At 32.0% G+C, this 25,010-nt stretch overlaps 3 protein-coding genes across 5 annotated transcripts in view; 2 read left to right on the top strand and 1 right to left on the bottom strand.

Annotated features, from left to right (window-relative positions):
- The window catches only part of LOC124360510 (neurobeachin-like protein 1), a 545,778-nt gene that overhangs the window by 388,669 nt on the left and 132,099 nt on the right, over positions 1 to 25,010 (bottom strand). The window lies entirely within an intron of this gene.
- LOC124361268 (cuticle protein-like) lies at positions 998 to 14,037 on the top strand. The gene is made up of 3 exons (XM_046815315.1): positions 998 to 1,157; positions 3,534 to 4,067; positions 13,618 to 14,037. The coding sequence occupies exons 1-3, from the start codon at positions 1,101 to 1,103 to the stop codon at positions 13,984 to 13,986; spliced, it is 960 nt and encodes a 319-aa protein (XP_046671271.1). The 5' UTR covers positions 998 to 1,100; the 3' UTR covers positions 13,987 to 14,037.
- Positions 21,143 to 22,488, top strand: LOC124361267 (larval cuticle protein A2B-like). Its single transcript, XM_046815314.1, has 2 exons — positions 21,143 to 21,154; positions 22,108 to 22,488. Exons 1-2 carry the CDS (start codon positions 21,143 to 21,145, stop codon positions 22,474 to 22,476), a joined length of 381 nt encoding a protein of 126 aa, XP_046671270.1. The 3' UTR covers positions 22,477 to 22,488.

The following is a 25,010-nucleotide window of genomic DNA, read 5'->3' as shown; positions in this document are numbered from 1 at the left end:
CATCACTTTCCGACTTTAAACCACCAAAACCTTTAATACTAAAGGACTTAAAAATGGAAAATGAATTTCATTCATAACCAATTTTATATATATATACATATATATAAAATACATATAATACACATACAACACACACAAAATACTAAGCTATCTTAATAATTTACAGAATGTTCGCGGAGCTTGCTCTGTAACTGAACCCTGGATTTTAACAATTAATCGTATGATGTAACCAGAATGATTTATAATACATTTTATTTTTACATGGAATTATTTTTAATCAGAAATTGATTCGATACCTGTTCATAACAGTCACTCCAGCCATCTAAGATGTTTCATAATTATAATCCTACGATATTTAAGAAAAAGCACGCATAAACACTGTTTTAGAATAAGTAAGAGGTTTAAAACTAGTGCATACAGTCCACACTTCCTACATTAGTCGCACCACCTGTTAAAGTAACTGTTGAATATTGATGCAAAATAAAAGTTAACCAGCTCTCCCTCTTTCTCTAAAGTCTCCACCCTAGATAAAAGTACTTAAAACATAATAAATGTCTTTGTAATTGAGACTTAAAACCTAATTTACATTTTCTCTTCTTAAATGCTTTCAGGCCGGATCGATGTTTACCTTGATTTCTCATACAAGACCGGCTTAATTATTACGTAATCAATGGGAAATAAAGTATTGATTTATAATGTTTTAGATTGGTCTCCGGAAGATAGTTGCTACGGGACTCACTAGGTTGTTCAGATGATGGTTTTAATATATTTGATCACCACGTGATCTAAAAGCATCATACGATGGTAATATACAATGTTTTTGGTAATACACGAAAACACTTAATAAAATAAACGATGATCTAAATAACACCGAGTGGTGTCTGTGTGACGTGGGCGAGCCGAGTGGCGGACCGCAGGCCGCAGGCTAGGCCCGATGTGGAGCACGCCGCGCCGCAGAGCCTCCAGCAAGGCCAGCTAGATCCCAAGTAGTACTCGCTCGTGAAATGATAGTCACACCAAAATTGCTAATGTGGACTCCGCGACAACCCAGTGAAAGGTTCCCCCTCTAGACCCAGAGATGGCCACACAAAGTCTTATAAATGCGGTCCTCAAGTTACAAGCCTATCATTCGGTTCATTCACAACATGGCGATCAAGGTGGGTGTAGTGCGTAGTGTGTTGTGCTGTCTGTGTTCACCGTGTACTCTGTACCCGCAAGTATACCGATAGCTTAACTGTGTTACAGAAACAGGGGTTTTTATACTTTGAAATTTTTTATTTTTCGCAATTTGATTATTTTTAATAGTTTGATAATATATTTAATAAAACATAACAGTACTATAGTAATATTAATTGGTAATATGTGTTGTATATAATGGATACTTTTATAACAAAATACTTGAAAATACTAGAAAATATATATTTCTAAAAAAAATTGTGTACTGGTTATAAGAAATACATACATATGCATAATATAAAAAACATACTATTCTGTCAAAAAATCTTGAAATATTTTAACATTCTTATACGCCAAAACTATAATAAGATGAATTATCACAAAATAACAACTCGCTCAATCTTAGATATTTTTACAAATTTGGTATAATTTATTTTGTTTTAATATTGCAAATCTTTTATTTCATGATATCATTGTGTACTAAAAAACCCCACATTTCCTATTACATTTGGAATTGAAAGAAATTGTTATCGCTATGAAATTGTAAATTGCACAGTATTATTATTTTATAGTATCTTACTGAAAGATACTCACAATATGTGAACTAAATTTCATTGCTGTATTTTTAATATAATATTTATAAACAGATTATATCCGGACATTTGTTCCATTTGGTTATTTTTTTTCTCATATTTCGATGTCCTCAAACATTTTTTCAAAATATTTTCACTAATTACAGAACACCCTGTATAATAATTAAACCACATTATACTACTGGTGGACAGTATAGGACACCAGATATGGTTTATTAACTTTAGCAATAATCTAAAGGCAGATGTATGTTAATGTTTAGAGAAATACGAAATAATCATACTTCAAATTGGAATTTTTCTTAGCTTTGCTGAATCTGTTGCTTTCTGGGTTAAAAAAGTTAAAATTATTTTCCATACTGGCACACATATAGTTTTAATGGTGAGATTTCGAAGAGAGAGTATGGAGAATAATGTTAGTTGTGTTGGAATATTTAAAACATGTAATATTCAACCTCATTTTTATATAATTAAGCATTTATTATATTAATAATTAGTACATATTACACAGATAAGGCAAGGAATAAAAAAGTATTATTATAGTATTCTACATTTTTGTATATAAGAGTAAAACTGCCTGGTGGTTATTAAAAAAGAGCTGTCAGAAAACCGTTCCAAATAAAGTTACAATGTATTAAGTGATTATTGGATGTAAAATATTTTAATAATACAGTTAAGGTTTTCATTTAAAAAATAGTGATATGTTTTAGTCAGTAAATAAAGTAGGCCTACTGCAACTTTAAAATCGTGAAAATATGTTTCGAACTAAATTTTTTTATTTGATATATAATACAATTTTCCTAAGCCAAAGTGTTTCCTCTTGACGGTATCAAGTTTTGCTTTCAGTTTATTGATATTACTGTGAAGGTTAATTTTGCATTACACGATTAAGATAATTTTTACTATGCACATAATATTTGGCTAATATGCACACACACCAATTCTAAATTCGCTTAATTTTCTTTGATATGCTTTAGTTAATCTGTTTTTGTGACCTAAGCATGTAAGTAACAATCAGGGTAAGTACAGAGTTATAATAAAATAAATCGCCAGCTCATATGCGCACGCTAAGATAGAAAAGTACAATGCTACTATTTATGTACCTAAGGATTTAAAATATTTAAATATTTTTAAGTTTAAAATGGTGAATTTCCAACGGTACGGATTCCCAGTCCTAATTGCTATTTTTTGTTGTATAAAAGTAATGTCACAAAAGATTAAAATTTTTATTTTAATATTCGTGGTCAACTATTAAATTAAATATATTTAATGTTATTCTTCTTCTCTTATATCCATATATATGCGATAGTTTTGGTCAAACATAATTATAAATTATACTAACATCTTAGTATAAACCAGGGTACCCATCTAGGTAGGGTTGATCACTTTCAACTGACGTCATCAGGAGGTTGTCATCATGAGAAAGTATAAGACCATGTTGAGGGTGTTTCATAGTTTTGTACCTATCTGGTTCAGAGATAAATCGAAAATGGAGCCGTTATAATTGCAAACAAAATAATGAATCTTCGCGTGGGGCTGAGTGAGTTGATAATTCGGAGCATTTGTAATCATCTTTTCATTTTAAAGTTATTGCCGATTATTACATTTTCCTCCCTTTGTATTCTAGACAATTTTATAAAAAGCAAATATATGTAATACTTTGATCTGTGTTTTACCTATTTCAGTCCACATCAACAATGTTTTACAAGTTTTCCTGCCACAAATACCATAACATTGTATAATTATATGTGTTATTTCACGTTACAGATTGTTATTGCTTCCTGTCTGTTGGCCGTTGTGTCGGCGCAGTACGGCGGCTACTCAGCAGGACCCAAGTACGCTGCAGCTCCCGCTCCGTACGCTGCCAAGTACGCCGAGCCCGAGCCCTACGACCCCAACCCCCAGTACTCCTTCCACTACGCCGTCAATGACCCCAGCACTTACGACATCAAGAGCCAGAAGGAGGAGCGTAACGGAGACTACGTGACCGGCTCCTACGAGCTGTACGAGCCTGACGGTTCCAAGCGTACCGTGGAGTACTCCGACCAGGGATACGGCTTCCAGGCTGTCGTCCACACAGAGCCTGCCAAGGGAGGATACGCTGCTCCTTCTTATGCAGCCCCTAAGTACGCCGCTCCCGCTTACGCCGCCCCTAAATACGCCGCCCCAGCATACGCCGCTCCCAAATACGCAGCACCTGCATACGCTGCCCCTAAATATGCCGCTCCTGCATACTCTGCCTCAGCATACAAACCATCCTATGCTGCCGCTCCCAGCTACTCGTCTTACTACAAGAAACCTGCTTATTAGAAACTTACCTCAAACTGTACAAACCATTTAACATCGCCATTATGTATATACGAACTCCTTCATTTTAGTCATATTTTTGTACCTACAAATAAATTATTGTTTTTGTACAAATTTGCTTTTGTTTAATCGAGTTGCGAAGTATGTTTTCCCATGCAGTCACATTGTTTAAATATTTTACTATGTAAAGCATTATGGTACCAGTTTAAGACAAAACTTTTATAGTATAGAAAATTACATACATAAACTTAGGTGTTTAAGAGGATTGTAGTCGCAGAAAAGTATGATATACTATGTGGTATATTAGTTAGTATTAATTGTGATATATTTAATTATGTTGAATGATAATAACTCACTAATCAAAATATACTTTAGATTGTATACGTCTCCACAGAACAAGGTGCTCTACAAGAGTCTTGTAAACTACAAATAAGATGTAATTGGGAATCCTATTTATCTTTAAACAGCTAAAGGAGGAATACTGCTCTCCACATTTAATTTTATCTAACTACTTTGGCCTGGCAGCTTGTGGTCTGCCAGAGGACCACCTTTGGGAAATTTCTATTTCTACCATATATATTTTCAGCCATCTAAAGTTCCTTACAACTTTTCCAATCGGTAGTCCTTGTGCAACAAGGATGTATGTGGTTTAATGCATATTATACCTTGCAATGTTTATTATTTATATCACGCACTAAATGTATTATAGCCCAAACGACTTATAAGTCCACTTTCGTATATCTTTTGAGATTATGTTAAATACTTATCTAACAGTCTTTAAACAGTAGCCAGCGTTTACCATCATAATGTATCGGCTTTATTAATTAAAAAAAAAAAAAAAACGCAAGCCTCGTCTAAAGTTATTATTTCTAAAATGTATAATGTGATTATGAGTAGATAATTAAAAAGAATATTTCGCACATTTTAAAACGGTACTCTAACAAAATAAATAAAAACAGAAAATTCGTGTTTGATGTTTTACTTATACGTTCCATTTTAAAGCCGAATAACTTCATCTGTATATAAACTCTTCAGGTAAATAAAACGAAGAATAGCTTCTGACCAATGAGTCATTACTCATGTATCGTGGTTACCAATTCCGTATTTATACTCGAAAACTTAAAACCTCCTTTTTAAATAAAAACGTACTACCATATGGGTGAAAAAATATAAAAAATATATTACAACGTGTAAAAGCAACGCTTGAAAACAATACATAGTTTTGTAGAAAAAGAATATGCCATTATTTTGAAAGGAAAAATCAAAAGAAAATAGATTAGTCAACATGAACTAAATTTGTACATCATAAATATACTTTTATTACATCACATGGATTGTTGATCCATTAATAAACCGGTTGGTGTTTTGCACATAAACATTTATTAAAGCCAGTAAAATCTTAAAGTGTCCAATACTTGTTGTTTAAAGTCTGTTATAGGCAATAGATGATTTAAAAGGATAATAATATTTCGGACATTTGCCATCGTTATAAGTATTTTATATCTGTCATAAATAAGTGCAAAAAAATAATAGAAAGAATATAGTCAGAAAATTAAAACAAAATAAGATTCACGTACATGTTAACAAATTATGTGTCGGGATTGTTGGAGAAAATGATAAGAGAAACATTTATTAAAGCCAGTAAAATCTAAAGTGCCCAATACTTTGGAAGTATATTGAGCCCACTATAAAATGCTCGTTAAAGGCTACTCAATAATGTCAACTCACCTGATGTAATGAATAAGATTTCACTGAAGGAAACAGGATTTTTCCGGACATTTGCCATCGTTCAGTGAAACAAGAAAACAGTAACACTACGTTTCGAGATCTGCAATCTGATCTCTTCTTCAGGTAAAGAACTAACCTAATACATAATTACAAACTAGGTTAAAATAAACAAATCTTACTAAAGCGTTGTGGCACGCCTAAGTCAGGAATCACAACCTACATGTTGTTTGTCAACTTCACTAACTCTAAAGACATGCACTTAATACAAAACTATACCAAACACTAATCATTAAAACTAAACTACGGAATACAGGTCACAATACGTCTTCACTCGTCTACTAACCACCTACGACTGAAGGTGCAGAGATTGCACCTTCTCGAAACGTAGTGTTACTGTTTTCTTGTTTCACTGAACGATGGCAAATGTCCGGAAAATCCTGTTTCCTTCACAATCCTTCCATCATCAAAAATAACCTTCAAACAAAGAAGATTTCACTCATATCAAAATTATGAAAGAGAACTAATGTAACACCTGTGCTTATTTTGATTGGATAAAACCAAATACACACGTGTTTGGACATTTTTATTTAATGATTTTTATGGACTAGATCGGATAGAGTGTACAAAGGACATTATTATTGCTGGAGAAAATGAAAAAATATCTAGGTTTAAGGATAACAAGTACGTTGAGAACAGGCCCCTGCAAGATATTTTTCAGTAAAATCAAAGCAGTGCAGATACAAAACAGGGTTGTATATTCCAAAGAACATAAGTAAAACGTTGATTTGAAAAAAGAGGTTTGTCAAAGAAGAGTAAATATCCTGCGCCAGCGTACTGTTATAGTTCAAGGACTTACGCTGCGCGCGTGACCTTGTGTGTGGTGATATTGTGGAGGGGTGGCAGGGTAGCATTATGCGCTCCGTCCCGAAAACATTTCCTGTGACTCATAGGTAAAAACTTCTTTTCAGGAATCGTATTGGCCTAAATAACTCATCACACTCGCTAAAATCCGAGTGTGGTGGTAGCTTGTGCTTTTACCGATAATGTCTGTTGAGTTAACGTCGAAAGTCAAAGGAAGAACTATTCATAGTAGACTCTTGGAGCAATTGTAAAATTCTTTAAATATTACTAAATGTTAATAAAAAAACTAATTTTTCCAAATTGTTTATTTTTGGACGAGGCCTTTCGAAACCAAAGGTTTCATCTTCAGGCAACTCCACAAATAAATATTTACACATTGTTTGTTACAATTAATATTAAAATAACATATGGTGTAAAAATGTAAATAAAAAATTTTGGAAATATTTCAGCCAGTATGAAAAATTAGATTTGACTAAAGTTTAATTTTTGAATAAATTGAGAAGAAAGAAGATTGGAATTTTCAATAGGGCCCTCTTCATTGTTCATGAGTTTTTCTTTATTTCTGTTTATGTGTAGTGTTTCCCAAGCATTCAAGTTCATTGGTTTTGTTATTTCTTTTATTAATTTTAGATTTTTAATCGATGTTCTGTGTCCTGATTCAATGCAATGCTGGGCTACAGCAGATTTGTCAACTCTTCCATATTTTGTGTAATAAATGCTCTTTAAATCGTGTTATTATTGTTCTTTTTGTTTGTCCAATATAACTTTTGTCACAGCCATCGCATCCAATTTCATAAATTCCCGATTTACTATCATTTGAAATTTTGTCCTTAGGGTTTCCTAAAATTTGGGATAATTTGTTGCATGTTCTGTGAGTGACAGTTTTATTTGTATGCTTTTTGAAAGGTTTGCATATTTGGTTTGAAAATGTGCTGTATGTTGTGCAAAAATAAATTCATGTTTTGTGTCTTGAAGTAGTCTTAATGTTGTCTTATCTTTTCTACTTTTTCTTTTTAAAGCTTTTTTTAGTATATTGTCAATGAGTTGTGTAGTGTAACCATTGAACATAGCCAATAGATTTGATGTAATTTAGTTCTTTCTTGTAGTTTTCTGTTGAAAGTGGTGTATTTAACAGTCTATAAATCATTGAATTAAATGTTGCTCTTTTTTGTGCCGATGGATGGTTAGATTCATTGATGATGAACCTATTTGTATGAGTTGGTTTAATGTAGATATCAAATTCAAATTTTGTTTCATTTCTAATAACTAATACGTCTAAAAATGGGATACTATTGTTTTGTTCAATTTCATATGTAAATTTAATAGTAGGGTAAAACGAATTTAGAGTTGTTTGTGATAAAATCTTGTATGTTTTCATTTTTATTGAATATTGCAAAAATATCATCGACGTATCTTATCCATTTTCTTGGAAAATATGTCATTTTAGATTTGGCTGTAGTTTCAAAATAGCTCATAAAAATATTTGCAATAAAACATGAGAGACGATTTCCCATAGCTGTTCCATCAATTTGGGTGTAGTAAGAATCTCTATATTGGAATGTGCTCTGATTCATACATAAATTTATCATACGGGAATATTCATCACTTATTTTCTTTTGTAAATTTTGAGAAGTTAACCATTCTGTAATTATTTTAATTGTATCCTTAATTGGAACATTAGGATAAAGCGATGTTATATCAAAAGAAACGAGATATTCATCTTCATATATAACAATGTCTTTAATTGATTCTATAAAATCGTATCTGTTCTTGATGGAAAATGAAGGAAAACTTTCTAAAGTTTGAAGATTTTTCGACAACCATTGAGACAGAAAATATGTTGGGGAGTTTATACATGACACTATTGGTCGCATTCCATTCCCAGGTTTGTGTATTTTTGGGAGACAGTGTAATTTTGGAATGGTAGGATTAGGAACTATGAGTTTTCTATATAATTGGTTGTTAATTAAATTTTTACAGTTTTTTAAGGTTTCTGATACTGATTTAGTGTACTTTTGGATTGGATTTTTTGAAGGATATTATATTGTCCAGTGTTTAAAATTTGTTTAACTCTTTTATGATATTCTTCTTTGTTCATAATGACAATAGTATTACTTTTGTCAGCTTTCAACTAAAATACATTCTTCTGTTTAAGACATTTTGATGTTCTATTTTATTTTGTGTTATGTAAATGTGAGGAACGTTTTTCTTTTAGATTCTTGGAAAAGGTAGAGTATATGTCGGATCTTATGGCAGTCTTTGTACTCTCATCTAAATATTGAATGTTACTTTCCATATCAACAATTACATTTTCACTGTCATTTCTACTTGTTAGGTTAAAATTTAAACCTTTGTTTAAAAGATTCATTTCATCTTCAGTAAATGTTTCTGATGACATGTTACACGCTAGTTGTTGGTTTTTGATAGAAAATTTGGTTTCTTGATGAAGAAATGGCTCATTGGAATTTAGAAGTAATTTAAATTTGTTTTCTAACTTTTCTTGCTTCTTTTTGTATTTAAAATCAATACTATCAAGCATATTACAATTTTTTTTTGAAAAAGTACATAATACATACATAAATACAAAAATATTTCCAAAATTGTTGTATTTAAATTTTTACACCATATGTTATTTTAATATTAATCGTAACAAACAATGTGTAAATATTTATTTGTGGAGTTGCCTGAAGATGAAACCTTTGGTTTCGAAAGGCCTCGTCCAAAAATAAACAATTTGGAAAAAATAGTGTTTTTATTAACATTTAGTAATATTTAAAGAACTATTCATAGTCACACTCGAGAAATTGTGAGTAATGTTTATACATTTATGAAAGAAGAGGAAGACCATCAAACTGTTCAAATTCCATTGTGACTCAAATAAACAGTGAGCTTAAAAAGTTGAAGGTTAGTAACCTGTGTGAGGCAAGTTTTACTACGCCCAAACAAAAACCGTCATCGACGTAGAACAGTTATTCATTTAGATGACTTCGATAAATGTGTAATGAGAAGAATAGTGTACAATTTCTATATTGAAGAACATCGAATACCGACTGCAAAACTATTGAGGGAGGCGCTAAGGGACAAAATATAACTCCAGGGTTGTGTGAAAAGGTTGAGGTGGGTATTAAAGGCCCTGGGATTTACTTGGAGAAGGACAGCAAACAATAGGAAATTATTAACTGAAAAGCCAGAAATCCGAGAGAAAAGGATAACATACTTGAGAGCGTTGAAAAATTACAGGGAGCAAGGACGCCCAATAATTTATTTACATGAATCTTATATACTATCGTCTCACGTATCTAACCAAACTTGGTAGGATGGCTCAAATGAAGGGTTACACGTGCCGATTTCTAATAATTATCGGGCGAGAGACTAATAATTATCCATGCGGGTGGAGATAAAGGGTTCGTGCCCAATGCTTTTACCTGTTGGAAAGCAAGCAACCATAGTGGAGACTACCACGACAACGTGAATGGGAACATATTTATGAAGTGGAACAAGCTAAAAGTGTTACCGAATTTGGAACCAAATTCAGTGCTGGTAGTCGATAACGTGCCCTACCACAACATACAAATTGAAAAAGCTCCTACTTAAAAAAGTAGGAAGCAAGATACCAGGTGTGGCGTTCAAAAAACGGAAAACCATTGTTCGACGATATGTTTTTACCTAAACTCTGTACTTTCCAATGACGCTTAGACAAATCCAATTGATGGACATCAACCATCATACTAGAATTCATTCTTGTGTACGTATAAATGAAGTTTCATGTTAAGTTTTAAGTCTAAAGATGAAATCTTTCTCAACATACCTTGCTGATAGGTATGCTGCATGTGTTACTAAGGCATATATTAAAACGTCATATGATTGTACCCAGTGTGTTTATGAATTTATTTACTTTACGATCTTCTCATTGCCACTACGGTTAGGTACCCAGAAAATTCCATGGAGTGGAACTTGAACTAGAAATGCTCATATACGGGCAAAGCCTACGAAAGGTGTGCGAAGCCGCGCGAAACAGCTATTAATAAATAAAAAGAAATGTATTGTAGCTCATAATCTGATAGGAAATGCCTTTCAGATAAGAAGACAAAATAATAATGCCTTCTCTCTTAGAGGGGTTCGATAGGTGATAGACCTTAATCCCTTCTTATGTACACGTATCTGGGATTTTCCATTCTAGATTTGGGGTTACATAAATACATAACATAAGCCAACTTTGGCCTGGAGTCTTATAGAAAATTCTTCCTGTGAAAATAGAAAGTGCAAAAGATACTTTGATAATTAGAGACTGTGAGAGTTTCACTATAAAATTAAATTCTCCAACGCCGAATAGCATAGACGAGCGACCACACAATAATAATTAAAATGTAATCTTTTTTATTCTTTCGCTTATGTGAAGGGGAAAGAGGTGTTCCGTTAGTTTGCAAACGTTTATAATCCTGTTGCTTATGCAACAGGGTTATGGCACGTACAAAATGTCTCGTTTTTTAAATTCAAACATGCGTATTGATGTTTCAGATATATCTCTATTTATCATGAGCTTTTGTTATTTTACAAACCACAATAAAAAGGAGAAGCATACGAAACCCAAAAATGTAAGGTCATGTAACTAGACGTCCGTAAGTATGTCCTTACAATTTAGAAAATCTACTCCATACAATATAATATCTAATGAACATGCGTGGTGGATAATAAATGAGAGATACTGTAATTTTTTTCTCTTCACTATTTTTTTGATGGGATAACATAAATCAAGAAATTTGTATTTGTTTGCAAAATGTGATTTCTGCTACTATTTTTACCATGCCCTGTCGAAATGACACTGACACTACTAGTTACATTTAGTAGACAATTAAATTAAATTATAGATACCGTAAGTTACAAACGATAAATTTTTGAGTTTATAATTTCGTACTGTTTTGTATAATGTCATGGTCTATAACTAATGATAACTGAGTAGTAATGGAACATTCCCGTATGGCCAAAATGAAGAGATTTCATAAATATAATTTGAGTTCTTTTAAATATTATTCACTTTTTATTTCTAGATAGAATAAAGAACTGACAACTTCTTATTATAATTAACATTTATTATTTATAACTATTTTTCATTTGGTGGCGGTAAAATTATTAAACATGGGTCCTTTCCTTTTGAAGATATGGATCTTTCTAATATATATTCTTTATGTCTCTATTCTTAAACTCCAAGAATGTACTATATCAAATTAAGTGTAAATTTTGTAACAATCAGTACATTGGACAAACATCTAACCACCTTAGAGTCAGAATAACGGGGCAGAGATTTGATATTTTTCCATAAAGACAAGGAGAAGCCATTGACCAAACATGCTGCTGAGCACAACAAAGACACAATTGAAGAGTGTTATGAGCTTAAAGGAATTAATAAGGTCTTCCCTTGTCCTGAAGAAAATTCAATCAAATAGATTAAAATTTAAAAATCTCGAACAAACCTATCAGTTTCTTCTTCAATCTAAATACCGAAATGGTTTAAATTTAAGATAAAATGAACTTTACCAAATTTCCTTCTGTGGCATTAATGATATAAGAGCTGGGTCTTTGAATGTTTTAGTTGCGTATTTACATTTTTGGTTATTTTTTTCCTATTTATTGTATTTCTTGTTGTTCTTTTCATATTTCTATTTTTGATTCCTGAAGATGTGGGTATCAAATCCCACAAAATATTAAAGCTTTATATCTTAGTTTCTCATTTAAAAAAATGAAATACTATATATATATATATATATATATATATATATATATATATATATAAGAATAATATTGCTCTACTACAAACAGCCAGACGTGGGCGTCAGTTAGCCTAGTTTCAGGTGCCAAATCTTCTGATGAAACCGCCTGGTATTTTGCGACAATCAGTGAAAGGCACGGCCCAGGTCCACAGCAGGTCCACCCCTCCCGACCAGCAAAGTGTTAACTATAAATACCAGATTTAACATTGCAAAGCTACATACTACTTCTCCAACACTCGACGATGGCGCTTAAGGTTGGTCAGTTTAGTGAAATACGAATGTCGCGTTGTGTCGTTTGAACGTTTAGTATTTTGTGTGTTAATGTGTCTATAGAGATTGTGCAATTTGTGTAATTATAGACAAACCATTAAAAGTGTGTGATAATTATTATAGAGTTATAAAATTCATTGATTTATTTTAATGATAATTTTTTACATTGCTAGCTAGCATTGTTATATTGTTAGCAATTACTGACATTGTTAACGATATAGACCATTGCTAAACAATGATCAAATTTTTGCTGGTTCTAAATACCATAATACAAAGCTATAAATATTTATTACGTAGTTTTCATAAAAATCTGCCTATTAAATTTACCCGCAAGACGTAATCTGCGGGAGATTTTTTGAAATAGTTATATATAAGGTATTATACATTATAGCTCAAAATAAAAGTGTTTTAGAATTGTCTGATCTTTCAACAGGTTTAAATATGGTGTCCGTTTAGAGTAGTAAGTATTGAATTAAAACGATAAAAGTTAATATGTTCATAAACATAATTTGGATTGATTAAACTAAAACAAATCCAAGTTGTACTAAATAAATTTATATGGTGATATCATTTTTGTTATGATTATATTAAGTAGTTTTATCAGTATTGCGCGAATCAATCGTCTACACTGATAACGCATCTTCAGTATTATATTTAGAGATGACGGCTTCATGTGGAAACTATCTTTCTTCCAACTGAGCCGGAAGGAGTATGATATGTTTATACTCTACTCTAGATATTAGGTTAAAGGCTTTGAATATGATTCAAAGAAAGCATAAACCAACAGTGACATAAAATTATATGTGCTCAGTTTTCCCTTTATATCTTGCACAAACAGATGAGTTAAAAATTAAACTGTACATATGTAATTTTGCAAACAGTGAATTTAAAATATAGTTCTTATTTATGAATTACAGATTTTCGTTGTCGCTTGCTTTGTGGCTGTTACTTCCGCTCAGTACGGAGGCTACGCTCCTAAGTACGCTGAGCCTGAGCCCTACGACCCCAACCCCCAGTACTCCTTCCACTACGCTGTCAATGACCCCAGCACATACGACATCAAGAGCCAGAAGGAGGAGCGTAACGGAGACTACGTGACCGGCTCCTACGAGCTGTACGAGCCTGACGGTACCAAGCGTACCGTGGAGTACTACGACCAAGGATACGGCTTCCAGGCTGTCGTTCACAAAGAGCCTGCAAAGGGAGGTTACGCCGCTCCCGCCTACTCCGCCCCTGCATACTCAAAACCTTCATACGCAGGGCCAAGCTACAATAGAAGATATTAAGCCTATTTTTTTCACGACAGTATTAATTTCATGACTTTTGTACATACAATATTTATGTTTTACATTTTTTATAAATAAATTATATTTATTTAAAACGTGTTTACTTTGTAAAAACTGTTTTAAAATTCATATAGTGTAGGCCCTTCCCAAGGTTCAAATTACACACAGTAATATTTTTATCGACATATTTTGAAACTATAAGTCTAGTTGAAACAGTTCATCTTGTAACCCATATATCCATTATTTTATACGATTTGAGAAATATTTATAGTTGAAGTGTTGATAGTTATTATTTTATAACGGTGCAATCTTAAATATTTTAATGTAGCAAAATTATGCTTATTATATCGTTTCATATTTAAATAACTAAAACATTTTAACAAGCAGGTGTGTGTAAAACCATCTCAGCTACTAAGAATCACTTTCAGGATGGTTTAATATTTGAATGATAACTCAAACTTAGCTGATACTACATATTCAAATTACAATTTAGCCCTGAATTTTATGAGTTTTATGATGGTATTGGACCAATTGTTATTTAAAGACGATCTCTCCAATTTTTCAGTTTACGTATCACTGGTAATGAACACAAAATTATAATGTCCATGAGATTATAGCGATACGTGGTTGCGTGGGAGCTTGTAAATTAGAGAAAAGCCCAATAATCCTTGTACTTATTATTATAAGCTTAAACTTAAGGCTAGAAAAATAAATATACATCATAAAGGTTTTGGGATCAGATGTCCATCACTTTAGATTGGTACACAAATATCGCAGACAAGTACATTTATTGCATTACTTGTTTACTGTCTAAATATATTATATCAAACGGCTATACTGAGTTTCCACGATTCAGTTAATTTCAGATGTCAATCAGTAGCAGTGTAACGATCGGAGTTGTATGACAGATATCATTACTGTTCTCTACCTCTTTATATCCCAAATGTTTTGACAATTGTTTTAAATTGTAAAGGCAAGTTTCAATATATAAATAATGCACTATTTTGTACTAAACTATCGTATAATGTCACCTGTATCAAAATACAACACTTTCGTTTAAAAAAGTGTGTTTGTAAGGTATTTACAAAAAAATAAAAACGAGAATTTTTTATTACCATGTTTGAGCAAGATACTGTAAACTTTTTATTACTGATAGTGTCTAATATATATGACTCCTTTTCAGTTAGTAAACTGGCTCGTTAGGTGGTAATAATAATTGCAGTTGTTTAAAGTTTGTTATAGACGATAGATGGTTTAAAAGGATAGTAATATTTCGGACATTTGCCATCGTTATAAGTATTTTATATCTGTCGTAAATAAGTGCAAAAGAAATAATAGAAAAAATATAGTCAGAAAATTAAAACAAAAAAGATTCACGTACATGTTAACAAATTATGTGTCGGGATTGTTGGAGAAAATGATAAGAGAAACATTTATTAAAGCCAGTAAAATCTTAAAGTGCCCAATACTTTGGAAGTATGTTGAGCCCACTATAAAATGCTAGTTAAAGGCTATTCAATAATGCCAACACAACTGATGTAATGAATCAGATTTCACTCATATAAAAATTATGAAAGAGAACTAATGTAACACCTGTACTTATTTAATTGGAAAAAACCAAATACATATGTGTGTGGACATTTTTATTTAATAATTTCATTTTTATGGACTAGATCAGATAGAGAGTAGAATGACATTAATATTGATGGGGAAAATTACAAAATATATAGGTTTAAGGATAAAAAGTACGTTTTGAACAGGCCCTTATTACATAAAGTTCTACCATTACTAAGATATGCAAGATACCCCCAGATCATTACTTTTGAAAAATAATGTACTTACAATCTACTTACAAAGACACGCATGCGCGCTAATGCATGTCAAAGTAGAGGATATGACAGCAGATATCTAGGACATGAATCTACACTAAGACCAGGAGAGTGAAGGAGTGGTCTTGAGATTAGACACTATAGTCCTTTTTATTACTGTATACCTCTAAGGTGGCATAAATGTACATGCAAATCTTATATATTCATATATTCAAGGTATGTTCTGAAGTCCACATTTCATTACCCAAACTTGGATCTTGTTACAAAGCAATAACTAATTTTTATACTTAATCCATTTATAGTGAAATTTATTACGAACCCGAAGGAGTTGTTGCCTTTTAAAATCTAATTTTGTAATAAAGTTAACCACTCTCAAGGTTAACTTCCCAAGGTTTAAATCTACCCAGCAGATGCATCAACGTAATTCAACGGGGCATGGATCTCAAGCAATGTTATATGAAATTCAAAATTAATCTAGATAAATAATTTAAATAAAACGATTATTGCTTTCTTCTTCCCCCGTTGCAAGATAATTTTTCAGTAAAATGAAACCAGTGCAGAGATGAAAAAGGTTAGTATATTCCAAAGAATATAAGTAAAACGTTGATTTTAAAAAGAGGTTTGTCAAAGAAGTATAAATGTCCTACGCCAGCCTACTAGTTACATTCCAATGAAGCTTGGACAAATCCCCATTGATGGACATCAACTATCATACAATTCATTCTAGTGTATTTATAAATGAAGTTTCAGGTTAAGTTTGAAGTCTACAGATGAAATCTTTCTCAACATACCTTGCTGATATGTATGCTGCACGTGTTTCAAAGGTACATGTTAAAATGTCATATGACGGTACTCAGTGTGTTTATAAATTTATTTACTTTGCGATCTTCTCGTTGCCATCATGGTTAGGTACCCAGTAAATTCCCTGAAGTGACATGGACCATCATCAAACTCGACGTAGCCTACATAGAAATAAAGCTTTATTCAACGTTTTAACCAATAAGTTAGTTTGTTTTCTAGATATCGTGCAGAGAGATAGACAGACAATAATGAATACGAGTATTTCCAGCCTCTTCAATGATCTTAAACAATGGTTCCGTTTATCTTTTAGCGAATAATAATCTAGAGATTTTAAATCAGCAAAATAGTATACTATAAGTAGCTTAAATACTCCAGTTTTTAATACTTATTGTTGACTTTGTAAAGTATTTATTCCATTACAGGATAGTATTTATTTTTCTCCATCATTATATCCTACATATCCTACAGAAACCTCTAAAAAACTTAAGTATAAAATTAATTTACTTATTAGTTAAAATAAAGGTTTTTTGCAGACGGGAGCAATACTAGTATCTTATGCCAAAAGGAGTTATAACTTACAGCAACACACTCAAATTTTTTTTAAATTAGGAAAACAGTTTACCATTTCTTAATACTTTGCTTTTACCCCTACCTACTAGAGATGCGAGTACCATATGGCTTAGCAAGAAAATATGTCAAACTTTAAGACGATGAAAATACATATGTGTTAAGAATGTATCTTTTATTCTGTAAATAAACAAAAAATGGATACGTATTGCTCTAAGACCATCCCTACGGGATTTACGTAACAAACAACATTATTTCGTAACCAATTAAATAAGAAAATAATAAAGTAAACGTCCATTTTGACTTTGACTTTTACTTTATTGTGGGCCAGGGGCCTTAAAATTAAGCCCCGTAGGTTGATGAAAAAATAAATTGGCAATTTATTATATAAAGAACCACTTCAATTTTATTAAAGAAGTTAATGATACAAACATAGGTTATTTACTTCCCCTTTTAAGAAGTTAGGAAAAGGATTTGAGAATAAATTCCATTGGAATACACACGTACATATATTTGTCTCTAAAATAAATTCTGGTTGAAATTTAAAGCTTGAGTGTTAAAACAATTATAATAAATTACATGTACGTGTACAATGGCTATAAACATACACTTTTGACAGAGTTTCTTGATCGTGGCAACAAGGTAAACTCTACATCGGCGTTGGAAATATAATATACTTGAACCAGAAATGCTCAAACACGGGGAAAGCTTACAAAAGGCGTGCGAAACCGCGGGAAACGGCTATTCATTAATAAAAAAATATATTCTTGCTCATTATCTGATAGGAAATGCCTTTCAGATAAGAAGATAAAATAATGCCTACTCTCCTAGAGGGGTTCGATAAGTAATAAACCTTCCGATAAGTCCGATAAGTGATAACCTGATAAACCCTTCTTTATGTACACATATCTGGGATTTTCCAGTCTAGATTTGAGGTAACAGAAAATTGTACATTTTTATAAACTAAACCAACTTGGCCTGGACTCTAATAGGATATCCTTCCTGTAAAAATAGAAAGGACAAAAGACTTTGAAAATTAAAGACTGTGTGAGTATCACTATGAAATTAAAGTCCCCAACGTCATATAGCTTAGACAAGCGACCATACAATAACAACTAAAATGTAAATAAGCAAACTAAACAAATAAAATCTTTTTCATTTTTTCGCTTGAGAGGGAAAGAGGTTCCGTTAAATGGCAAACGTTTATCATACTATTCCTTTTGCAATAGGGTTATGGCTCGTGCAAAAAGTCAAGTTTTTAAAATTCAAAATGCTTATTGACGATTTTCAGGTTTATCTCTATTTATCATGAGCTTTTTTCATTTTACAAACCACAGTCAAAAAGGAAGCATACGAAACCCAAAAAGTTAAAGTCATGTAACTAGACTGTACTACTTTTGGTGGATAATAAATGACAGATCTTGTATTTTTTTCTCTTCACTTTTGGTTTTGAGGGGATGACATAAAACAAGGAATTTGGATTTGTTTGCAAAATGTGATTTTGCCACTACTTTTACCATGCCATGTCAAAATTACACTGATAGTACTAGTTACATTTAGTAGAAAATTAAATTAAATTATAGATAAGTTTCAAACGATACATTTAAGAGTTTTAAGTTTAAACTGTTTTGTATAATGTCAAGGTCTATAACTAATGATAACCGAATAGAAATGGAACATTTCCGTATGACCTAAATATAAAAAGTTTTTTTTAATATTAGTGACTTTTTATTTTTATACGAATTATAGATCTAAAAACTACTACTTATTATTAACATTTATCATTTATAACTATTTTTTATTTGGTAACGGTAGAATTATTAAACATGGGTCTTTTCATTTTTAAGATATGGATCTTTCTAATATAAATTCTTTATTTAGCAGATGTATGTAGTTGATGTGAGGTTATTTCCTACCGTAACTCGAATTAATAAGAGCTATTATCATGTTTTCCATGAAACAAAAAATATATAAAACATCAAAACATCAGGTGCATAACCATATGTACGCACGCATAACAAAAACGCACTCATGTGAGTACATAAATAAGTAAATAACTAAGTATATGTACACTTTTAATACCATTAGGATAATATAATGTACCTTTTCTGATGGTAATACAGAATTCTGATGGTATTTTACATTTTTTATAAAAAATATTATGGAATCAAAACTAAAGTTTCAGTAAAACTGTGTTTTGTACTAATTACAAAAAACTGAATATTACGTCCTCTGACTGACGTTTTTACTTTTAATTGCACCCTTTTATTCAAAAAACAGATAATTAATTGTATAAAATATGTAGATGATCTAGTTCTCACTGTATTCTATAGTAAACCCATACATGTTAAACCTTATGATTACCAATCTCTTTGATTCCACAAACGTGTTAGTACATACATAATTACAGTGTGTGTTTTTATGTTTGTGTATGTAATATGAAAAATTTTTTAGATTTTGACATTTTTTCGAATCAGGCTACATAAAAACAAAACTGTATGTTAAAACAACAAACACAATGAACTATCTAAATTTTTAAAGTTGCCATCCAATGTATATAAAAAATTCTACTCCAAAAAGTTTATCTATAAGAGCCAAGAAGCTATGCAGCAATGATAGAGACTTCTTAAATTACATTGAAAAATTAAGCAACACGTTTAAACATTTAAATAACCCAGACAAAATTTTTTTAAATCAAATAAAAAAAACCAACACATCCCCCAAGTAGCTTCAATTATAAAACACAATCAAAGTTTATTACACAATTTTTTTCTGGACTACATAAAGTTAACAGAATTATGAAAATTTCCCATAATGTCCTACTTTCCTTTGCAGATACCCAAACTTGTAGTAACTAAACTACCTAAATTACACCAACCCGTTACTAATGGATGTGAACCGTGCAAGAGACCACGTTGCGGTTCTTGCAAAATTATGAAAACTCTAGGGAATTCAAAAGTAGCGTAACTGGTTTGACATATACCATCATTGGCAAAGTAAACTGTGACTAAGAATTTAGTTTATAAAATTAAGTGTAAATTTTGTAACAATTAGTACATTGGACAAACAAACATCTAACCACCTTAGAGTCAGAATAACGGGGCACAGATTTTATATTTTTCCATAAAGACAAGGAGAAGCCATTGGCCAAACATACTGCTGAGCACAACAAAGACAAAATTGAAGAGTGTTATGAGTTTAAAGGAATTAATAAGGTCCTGAAGAAAATTTAAATAGATTAAAATTAAAAAATCACGAACAAGCCTATCAGTTACTTCTTAAATCTGAATACCCAAATGGTTTAAATTTAAGATAAAATTAACTTTTCCAAATTTCCTTTTGTGCCATTAATGATATGACAGCTGGGTCTTTGAATGTTTTAGTTGCGTATTTACATTTTTAGTTATTTTCTTCATGTTTGTTGTATTTCTTGTTGTTCTTTTGATATTTATATTTTTGTTTCCTGAAGATGTGGGTATCAAATCCCTCAAAATATAGAAGCTTTATATCTTCGTTTTTCATTTAAATAAGTGAAATACTATACATATATATATATATATATATATATATATATATATATATATATATATATATATATATATATATTGCACTACGCAGTGCGTGCGTGCGTGTGTGTGTGTGTGTGTGTGTGTGTGTGTGCGTGCGTGCGTGTGCGTGTGTGTGTGTGTGTGTGTATACAATTAATTTTTACAGTACGATGTACAACAACTAATATATAAGAATAATATTGCTCTACTACAAACAGCCAGACGTGGGCGTCAGTTAGCCTAGTTTCAGGTGCCAAATCTTCTGATGAAACCGCCTGGTATTTTGCGACAATCAGTGAAAGGCACGGCCCAGGTCCACAGCAGGTCCACCCCTCCCGACCAGCAAAGTGTTAACTATAAATACCAGATTTAACATTGCAAAGCTACATACTACTTCTCCAACACTCGACGATGGCGCTTAAGGTTGGTCAGTTTAGTGAAATACGAATGTCGCGTTGTGTCGTTTGAACGTTTAGTATTTTGTGTGTTAATGTGTCTATAGAGATTGTGCAATTTGTGTAATTATAGACAAACCATTAAAAGTGTGTGATAATTATTATAGAGTTATAAAATTCATTGATTTATTTTAATGATAATTTTTTACATTGCTAGCATTGTTATATTGTTAGCAATTACTGACATTGTTAACGATATAGACTATTGCTAAACAATGATCAAATTTTTGCTGGTTCTAAATACCATAATACAAAGCTATAAATATTTATTACCTATTTTTTATAAAAATCTGCCTATTGAATTCACCCGCAAGACTTAATCTCCGGGAGAGTTTTTGAAATAGTTATATATCAGATATTATACATTATAGCTCAAAATAAAAAAGTGTTTTAGAATTGTCTGATCTTTCAACAGGTTTACATATGGTGTCCGTTTAGAGTAGTAAGTATTGAATTAAAACGATAAAAGTTAATATTGTCATAAACATAATTTGCATTAATGAAACTAAAACTAATCCAAGTATTAATACATATTTGTTTCTAAGGTTTCAAGATTATGCACTTTATAATTTTTTCAAATTGTTATGATTATATTAAGTTGTCCTGTATGTATTGTGCGAATCAATCGCCTAAACTGATAACGCACCTTCAATATTATATTTAGAGATGATGGCTATATGTGAAATCTATTTCTTCAGACTGAGCCGGAAGGAGTATGATATCACCGTATACTCTACTCTAGATATTAGGTTAAAGGCTTTGAATATGATTTAAAGAAAGCAAAAACCAACAATGACATAAAATTATATGTGCTTAGTTTTCCCTTTATATCTTGCAAACAGAGGAGTTAAAAATTAAATTGTACATATGTAATTTTGCAAACGGTGAATTTAAAATATAGTTCTTATTTATGAATTACAGATTTTCGTTGTCGCTTGCTTTGTGGCTGTTACTTCCGCTCAGTACGGAGGCTACGCTCCTAAGTACGCTGAGCCCGAGCCCTACGACCCCAACCCCCAGTACTCCTTCCACTACGCTGTCAATGACCCCAGCACATACGACATCAAGAGCCAGAAGGAGGAGCGTAACGGAGACTACGTGACCGGCTCCTACGAGCTGTACGAGCCTGACGGTACCAAGCGTACCGTGGAGTACTACGACCAGGGATACGGCTTCCAGGCTGTCGTTCACAAAGAGCCTGCAAAGGGAGGTTACGCCGCTCCCGCCTACTCCGCCCCTGCATACTCAAGACCTTCATACGCAGGGCCAAGCTACAGTAGAAGATATTAAGTAACTCTTATTCACGACAGTATTAATTTTATGACTTTTGTACATACAATATTTATGTTTTACATTTTTTATAAATAAAATATATTTATTTTAAAACGTGTTTACTTTGTAAAAACTCCTTTTGAATTCAGATAATGTACGCCTTTTTCCAAGTTTCAAACTTCATGCAATAACATTGTTTGGAAACCATAAGTCTAGTTCAAACAAGGCATCTTGTAACTTATATATTCATTATTTTTTATGATTATAGAAATATTTGCAGCTGAAGTGTTGGTAGTTATAATTTATAACTGTGTAATCCTAATTATTTCGATGTAGCTATGTTATGCTTATTATAAAGGTTTCATATTTAAATAACTAAAACATTTTAACAAGCAGGAGTGTGTAACACCGTGTCAGCTACTAAGAATCACTTTCAGAATTGTTTAATATTTGAATGATTACTCAAACTTAACTGATACTACATATTCAAATTACAATTTAGCCCTGAATTGTATGAGTTTTATGATAGTATGGGAACAATTGTTATTTAAAGACTATTCCTCCAATTTTTCAGTTTACGTATCTGGTAATGAGCATACAATTATAATGTCTACGAGAATATAACGATACGTGGTTGCGTGGGAGCTTGTAATTAGAGAAAATCCCAATAATCTTTGTACTTATTATTATAAGCTTAAACTTAAGGCTAAAAAATAAATATATATATCATAAAGGTTTTGGGATCAGATAACCATCACTTTAGATTGGTATACAAATATCACGGACAAGTACATTTATTGCATTATTTGTTTACTGTCTAAATAAATCAAATCAAACGGCAATACTGAGTTTCCACGATTCAGTTAATTTCATATGCCAATCAGTTAGCAGTTACACTGCTAGTAACGATCGGAGTTGTATGACAGATATCATTACTACTCTCTATCTTTTTATGTCCTAAATGTTTTGACAATTGTTTTAAATTGTAAAGGCAAGTTTCAAAATATGAAAAATGCACTATTTTGTACCATACTATCGTCTAATGTCACCTATATGAAAATACAACACTTTCGTTTCCAAAAGTGTGTTTGTTAAGTATTTACAAAAAATGAAAACGACCATTTTTTATTACCGTGTTTGAGCAAGATATTGTAAACGTTTTATTACTGATAGTGCCTAATATATATGACTTCTTTTCAGTTAGTAAACTAAAAATGATTCACGTACATGTAATAAATTATGTGCCGTGATTATTGGAAAAAAATTATAGAAAAGACGAATATTTTTTACAACATCTTTTAAAACACAAAAAATGCTTAGGCAAAGTCTTGTAAAATCCTACCCAAAAATGGAATACAGGCCTGTAAGCTGTGTTTAGAAAACAACATGTTCTTGTTATAGAGAAAGGCAAGACAAAAATATCACTAAATGGGAGAATTATTGAACAAATAAGATACTAAAACAGACCAAGTGGGAAAGTATACATTGTTTAAAACTGCTGGTCTGACACACATCACATGAAATAGGATTAAATCATCATATACACAGAAAGGAGACTTATGACACCAAAAAATTGGGGCTTCGTAAATAAATGTAGAGAGCAAACCAAGTCTACTTTCAGTTGAGGTTAGGGCAATACCAAAAGAAAAAGAAATACTAAATATTACGTACTTACTTAGTCCTGTGGCCACTCGAAACCCAGATGGTTTTTGACCTCGCCAACAATGTCTCTCCAACTTCCTCTATCTTGAGCCACTTCCAGTGTAGCGCCAATCGTTCTTAAATCCTTCTCCACCTGATCTCTCCATCGCATCCTAGGTCTGCCCAATGGCCTCACTCCCTCTGGTTCCCCTCGCCACACCTTCTTTATCATTTTATCTTCTCCCCTACGGGCAACATGGCCCATCCATCTCATTCTTTTACTCCTGATCAATGCAATCACATCGGGATCTTGGTATATTTCTCTTAATTCTCTGTTCTTCCTGATCCGCCATATGTCTCCTTCTTGAACTGGTCCAAAAATTCTTCTTCTAATACTAAAAATTAGAAAAACTAAAAAGTATTAAACAATTGTCGTACACAAGCCAAAATATATGGCCGAAGGCCTCTACCCTTCCGCCTATAACTTCAAGATCTAATTGTTTTATGCAACACGCCGTGATAGGAAATGCCGATAGTAATTTTCTTCTTAGTTATCAGAATCAAAATGTTTAGTTGCTCTAAAAGGTTACTTATGTCTAGGTTGCAAATAGTTATGCCATTTTGTACTGTGTGTAGATAGAGACCTTTAGTTTCCGTTGTTAATTTTATTTTATCAGGGCCATCAAAATGAGGAATCGCTGGATAGGACTTATCATTTGAAATGTTTGGGTTACCCCAAAATTCCCCATTTTTGGTATGTGAACAAAGTAGTAATTATGCCCTTAACGTGATACAAACAGAATTCAGATATTCTAGTATGACCAGTTACAATATTAATAGGGGATCTCCAGACGTTTTATTGGCTCTGTATATAAGAACAATAAGCATTTATTAATGTATTGTCTCAGTAA

This window comes from Homalodisca vitripennis, chromosome 4 (assembly GCF_021130785.1).
Source record: "Homalodisca vitripennis isolate AUS2020 chromosome 4, UT_GWSS_2.1, whole genome shotgun sequence".
Taxonomy (NCBI): Eukaryota; Metazoa; Arthropoda; class Insecta; order Hemiptera; family Cicadellidae; genus Homalodisca; species Homalodisca vitripennis.
Note: the sequence above shows the minus strand (reverse complement) of the source record. Positions and strands in the feature narration are given on the sequence as shown.